Below are 6,118 nucleotides of genomic sequence, written 5' to 3'. Positions count from 1 at the left end.
GTATAAAATGATATTTGAAAGAAGTTGGAAACATTTTCGTAGAATAAATCGAAACAAATTCAACTCTTTCAACCACTGGCATTGTCTTTAATTCCTCAAACCTAAAACTACAATATCGGGAAAAAAAATGTAAAAAGAGCCTTATCAATGCAACAAAAGTATCTTTTAGTTTCACAGTAAGTGAGTAAGATTTCCAATTAAAACATGCAAGAAATATTTTCATCATCAATATATTTTAACACAAAATGTGCCATTAGAATAAACCTATACATAATGAAAAATGATTAATAACCAAAACGTGAAGTATGTGAAATGCATAAATGAATTGCATGTGATCAATATTTTCTACTAATCTCGATTTAAATTCTTAGCCATAAATATTGAAGGTTGGATGATCATATTTTAAGTTATATTGTAGATTATATTTTAGAATTTAAAACACAAACTTTCCAATATCCATGTAACAATCGATGTTTCAATCTAGATAAAGGGAAATCTGAAGCGAAAACAAAAGATATGAAATAATCAAATAAGAAACCAAATATTTAATAAGAAAAGTCATTTGTTCTAATCACTGGTCATAGTGGTCGCACCGGAAGGAAGGATGACGAAGGTCTCTGGAGATGAACACACACAATACCATTTTTCAATTCTTAAGACATAACTTCGAGCAAATATTGAAGAATACTAATCAACTATGAACTATCATATGCAGAAGACTGATTGAAACATTTAAAATAAATTAAAAATAGAAAATAGTACAAAAAGAAGGAGTTTTTTTTTTGCTAGTCACCGCTTGCTAAAGAAATTTAGTATTATTGATATTGACGTGAATTGGTTACAAAATTAAAGGAGAATGAATGTATGATGAATGGATATAAGTATATAGTAAAGTTACAAATATAACTTATCTATACATAAAATTAGAGTGATACGTAAACATATAATTAACTTGACAAAAAAATAGTTACGTAGAAAAATTGACAATGAAACGACAATAGAATGCTCTGTTGTAATATATTATAAATAGATATGTCAATGGACATCCCAACAAGACCGTGAAATGTAGATAATGAATTGCTTTTCAAAACTATAACTTGAGGTGCTAAAAACTTGTACTTGAAGATACATAATATGAGTCATTGATCAAAATGAAATTCTGCTTCAAAATAATGTTCACTGAAAATTTCAACTATAGTAAGATTTTCAAAATTTAATCAGAAACTCATTTGAAGAATCATAGGCTGATACAGAACAATCATGTGAAGAAACCACCATATCCCTTGATTTGATTTATTGTGAAAAAGGTACAATACAATGTCCATGCAATTCATAAACCATGTTGCAAAATGCAATACATTGAAGCAACAAATATCATCCAAACAATATGTTTGCAGTATACAAAACAAATAAAATTGTTTAACTTTATCACACACACAAAGTCTACTATGACCTTTGATTTTTTGATGCAAAACGAAGAATAGAATAAAATAAAATCCTATATAAAACAGCCCAACCTAACATTATAAGCACATTATTCCTTTTCTTAATCTCATCAGTACCAATATGAAGACTTCTCAAAATATCAAAACCAGTAACAGGTTTACCATCATTTGATCCAAAAGCATCATTAGTTTGATACTCATTCATCAATAGTCCTTCATAAGGGTATGTCATCGTCGAAATTTTGTTCATCCAACGCCAATAAATCGGAATATCCTCACTGCTCAAGAAGTATCCACAGAATAAAAAGAACAATGCAGTGAAGGCAATGACAGCAGCATAGCCCAAGATATAATTTGGAACAACAGAACTCACAAACACAACAAATGAATTCGTCGAAAGAAGAGAAATGAAGAGAACAAGGAAAAAGTATAGAAAAGGACCTCTAAGTTCTAAAGCAAACCAAACTATAGCTGCATAGGACAAAGCTTGCAGTGCAAGAAACGGCATGTGAGTGATTAGGCTTGCAATGGTGTATGAGGAAGCTCGATAGGCGTTATGCGATGTCTCGCGGATGAAGATGAACCTTTCTTGGATGAAGGCAGGGACAGCATCATTGGAAGAGAAGAAAAATAAGCATACTGTGAAGATGAAGAAGCTGAGGCGATTCGTGATTCCTTGTAATGAGTCTTTTGGATTGTGGAACATGGTAGCCATCATGAATCCCATGAAGGTTAGGACCATTAGTCTTGATAGAAAAAGCTCGGGTGTTCGCCGGATGTTTATGAAGTTGCGGCGCATTAGGATCCATGTTTCTCCTATGTAGGAATTTGAAAACTTTGGGCCTAGATGTTCTTGTGATCCATTTGTTGGTGTGAGGTAGTCATTTTCATTCAATGTATAGTCACTGCTATGTGGTGTTGGAGTTTCTGGCATGATTTCACTTGAGTATGTGTAGAAGCCAGGGGAAGCAACATGACTGCATATATCACACAAACAAAAACAATGGCATTTGTTACAAGTTTGGCTTTAATTTTGGTTTCATATATCAATGTATCACTTAATCTTGTATTCACAATCATGTTAGTTTAGCAGAAAGGAAAGTTTTACTCTTAGAATAGTTAACTAATTCAAAAATTAATATGCTTTAGCCTAATTAATAGCTTAAACTTTTATCAAAAGTCTAACAAGAACTCTCATATAGTACTATAGGAAAAATGGTCTTACCTTGGAGCCTTCTTCACCTTGTGCTCATTTTTAAGTCTTGAGGGAGTGAATTTCAAGAAAGCTGCACTATTACTAGCACTCCATGACCTTGATGTATTATTATTATAAGGACTTCTTAAACTATGATCAAACTCATCATTCAAACTCCTACTCACTTGTGATGAGTAAGAAAAATCTTGAGATTTTTCTCTATTCAAAGAAGGAGAAGGTGCAACAACAGAACTAGACATTGAAATCTCCTCCATGTCACTCAAAAGAGGTGGTTTCATTCCTGTACGTGCAAACTCAGCTAAAACCTCAACACCAACAAAATCACATTGATCATACTCTTGTATAACATCAATGAGATTCTCAATTGGATTCTCTCCCTTTGGAACTTTTCTTCCCATTCTGTTCAAATGATGAGTCACATCTTTGAGTGAGCCTTGAAACATGAGTTGCCCTCTAGCTAGAATGAGGAGATGGTCAAGAAGCAACTGTATTCTTGATGATGGTTGGTGGATTGTTAGAATCACTGTGCTTCCATTTCTTGCTATGTCATGCACTTTTTCAATCACACTTAGTGCACTTGTTGAGTCTAGTCCTGAAGTTGGTTCATCAAGGAAGAGGAGTGAAGGTCCATGGATTATGTCAACGCCGATCGACACTCGGCGTCGCTCTCCGCCTGAGACTCCTCTTGTTCCTTCATCTCCTATGTAGGTGTTCCTTGATGACTGCATGAACAACACACAAAATTTCAATTAAGTAATAATATTGAGTAAATACTCAATTTGGTCCCTGAATTCAGAGACTCATTATCATTGAAGAAATGTAATACTTAACAAGTACTTCTGATAAATACTTTTCATGATCCTATATACTAGATGTTATCGATGTTCACGTGTCTTTGTCGTGATCAACTTATGTGTCTGTGCTTTATAGATTGTCATGCAAATCTTTATAGTGGAATTAAAATGAAAAAATAAGATTAGATTTTCATAATTGAAAAGTAAAACTAGAAAATATTTTCTCTAAACTATCCAGTTAGGGGATCATGATCATTTTCTAAAAAAATTTAATTAGTGACAAATTTTTTATCTTAATCTTCTGTTGCCTAGAGAACAGGAACTTTAGTAATTTGAAGTTCAGTAATAAGGTAAATAAAATCTGATCAAATATTGTTTCAGTCAAAATTCAAACTTAATTAGTGACAGGTATTAGTAGTACATGGAGGATTATAAACTATAAAGGTTGAAAAAAAAGCACTTACTGATAATCCAAGCTGGTCAATAAGCTTCTCAACTCTGTGCCTCTTATCAGCAACAGAAAGTGGTCCCAATCTAAAATCAGCAGCAAACATCAAAGTCTCATAAACAGTAAGCATAGGAAAAAGCCTATCTTCTTGCATTATATAAGCAGAAGTTCTTTTAATCAAGCTAGCATTCACAATATTTCCATCCAATGAAACTTTCCCTCTAAGACTCCCACTTGCTATTCTCCCAGCAAGTCCATCCAATAAAGTTGACTTTCCAGCACCACTTGGTCCCATCACTGCTGTCACACAACCTTTTGGTGCATAACCTGTTATCTCATGCAACAAATCAACTTCTTCCTTCGACCATTTTCCATCAACTTTCTTTTTCTTCGTCACCGTATACGTCAGAGATTGAAACTCGAGTCCTCCCGTAAAATTCACTGGTTTCTTTATGTCGATCACCGTTTCGACAACACCTTTTGTGATGACTTGTTTCGAATTCATGTTTGACGTTAATTAATTTTTTAAAAAAGTCTTTTTTTTTTTTGAGAAAATGTTTAGAATTAATTCAAATTAATGCATAGCATATTTTGAAGTGCTCCTAAACTGAGGGGATGGTGTGCTGAGGATGTTTATATAATTAAGGAAACTTTTGTGGCCGGTTGGTGATGTTTTTAGGAGATGGTTTCAAAGCTATTACAATGTTGTTTTTATTGAAAGGATCAAATTTGAGGTTGTTTCTAACGAAAAGATTGAGATTAATTGATTCTCGGTTTCTTCATCATTTGGTAATTAAATGTGTTATGCATGCATATGCACATACGTGATATATATGTATATATATATATAAAAATCTAGAAGAAAGGCTGGCTATGAGCAATACTTTGTTTGGATTTATGTTATTTTTTAGTAAGTGTGTAACATTCAAACGGACTAAACAATTTTATAAAAGGATAGTAAAACAACTGGTCACTTTGGATTAGAATGATATCTCCTTTTCACTAATATTTAATTAATATTTTTTTTATATCAATGGATGAACTCCAAATTTGAAATTAGATTCAATCATTTGTGTCGAATCTTGTTTGTTATAATTAATTAGTATTTGTGATAAGAATTTCATTAGTATATTTTAGTGTTTACACATAGTTCACCGGTTATTAAACAGATTTGGATCCATAAAACTATTTCATGATTGTTAAATCTATGGAGATAAATTTTCTCTGTATATATCTAACACTACTCATATTTTAAGGTTGAATTAGATCAAAGGAAACTTTATTTTATGTCATTCTCTAAAATTGGGGGAGAATAAAATGTGAGGCATTGAAATTCAATTTTTTTAATATTTTATTTAGCTCCATTCATCCCTTTTCCCCGATCTAATAAGTCTTAATTTAATAATTAATAGTATCCCTGTTTCTTAGTTGTTAGTTTTTCTCTTATAAAATCTGTTTTAAATTAAAAAGAGGCTTGGGTCTCTTAACTATTTTGATTTGAAGTTTATTTTGATTTGAAGTTTGATTGTTAGTCGGTATATATAAAAATATATGGCGAAAGAGATCAATTTCTTAAATAGATATCAGTTATCTCGAGAAATTAGTTTTTACAGTTTCATACAAAGAAAAATCAATTCCTTAAATAGATCTCGTGTGATAATATTGATCTTTCAATTAACTATCATGTATAGTATACTAGATAAGGTGGTAAAGTATAAGTTAAAATTGATATAATACAAAAAATATGATATTTTCTTAGAAATTTTCTTGTATATTTTCATTCATGCCAAACACAAGAAAATGATTTTAAATTTTTAACTTAATTAGTTGAATTGAGGTACTATCTTAGAATTCATCATCATAAATGCCATGAAAAAAAAAACAAATTTTAAAGTAGACCACATTAAGTAAAACTTTTTTTTTCAACTTCAATTAATTGAAAGAGGATGAATTTTACATTCTTTTACAATTCTTTGAGATGAATGTGCATATTCAATAGTTTTTATATATGTTACTATTTTTTCTTTTGTTTAAGAAAATAGTGTAATAGCACTCAAAAGTAAAATGAACTTTGTTCCTAACATAACATGCACTTTAAAAATATACTCTTAAGAAAAAAAATCACAAATTTTCTCATCCAAAAATATAATATATGTGTAATTTTTTAACAAAATAGAATGAAAAAAGCAGCTCTCGAAATAAATTACTCAAAATA

At 31.1% G+C, this 6,118-nt stretch overlaps 1 protein-coding gene across 1 annotated transcript; it reads right to left on the bottom strand.

Annotated features, from left to right (window-relative positions):
* Window positions 1-1,263: 1,263 nt before the first annotated feature.
* On the bottom strand, window positions 1,264-4,697 carry LOC101492494 (ABCG transporter STR2-like). The gene is made up of 3 exons (XM_004512530.4): window positions 3,920-4,697; window positions 2,671-3,383; window positions 1,264-2,422 (listed from the first exon to the last, which is right to left on the bottom strand). Exons 1-3 carry the CDS (start codon window positions 4,406-4,408, stop codon window positions 1,447-1,449), a joined length of 2,178 nt encoding a protein of 725 aa, XP_004512587.1. The 5' UTR covers window positions 4,409-4,697; the 3' UTR covers window positions 1,264-1,446.
* Window positions 4,698-6,118: the final 1,421 nt, after the last annotated feature.

This window comes from Cicer arietinum, chromosome 8 (assembly GCF_000331145.2).
Source record: "Cicer arietinum cultivar CDC Frontier isolate Library 1 chromosome 8, Cicar.CDCFrontier_v2.0, whole genome shotgun sequence".
Lineage (NCBI taxonomy): Eukaryota > Viridiplantae > Streptophyta > Magnoliopsida > Fabales > Fabaceae > Cicer > Cicer arietinum.
The sequence above is the reverse complement of the archived record's forward strand: the minus strand, read 5'-3'. Positions and strand labels throughout refer to the sequence as shown.

What these genes read in the sequence shown, in the direction of transcription:
- LOC101492494 (XM_004512530.4), bottom strand. Translation starts at nt 4,408, where the DNA reads ATGAATTCGAAACAAGTCATCACAAAAGGTGTTGTCGAAACGGTGATC. An exon ending in TTGACCAGCTTGGATTATCA is followed by an intron (nt 3,384 to 3,919) that starts GTAAGTGCTTTT and finishes TTGTTCATGCAG; the next exon opens with TCATCAAGGAACACCTACAT. An exon ending in AAGGTGAAGAAGGCTCCAAG is followed by an intron (nt 2,423 to 2,670) that starts GTAAGACCATTT and finishes TGATATATGCAG; the next exon opens with TCATGTTGCTTCCCCTGGCT.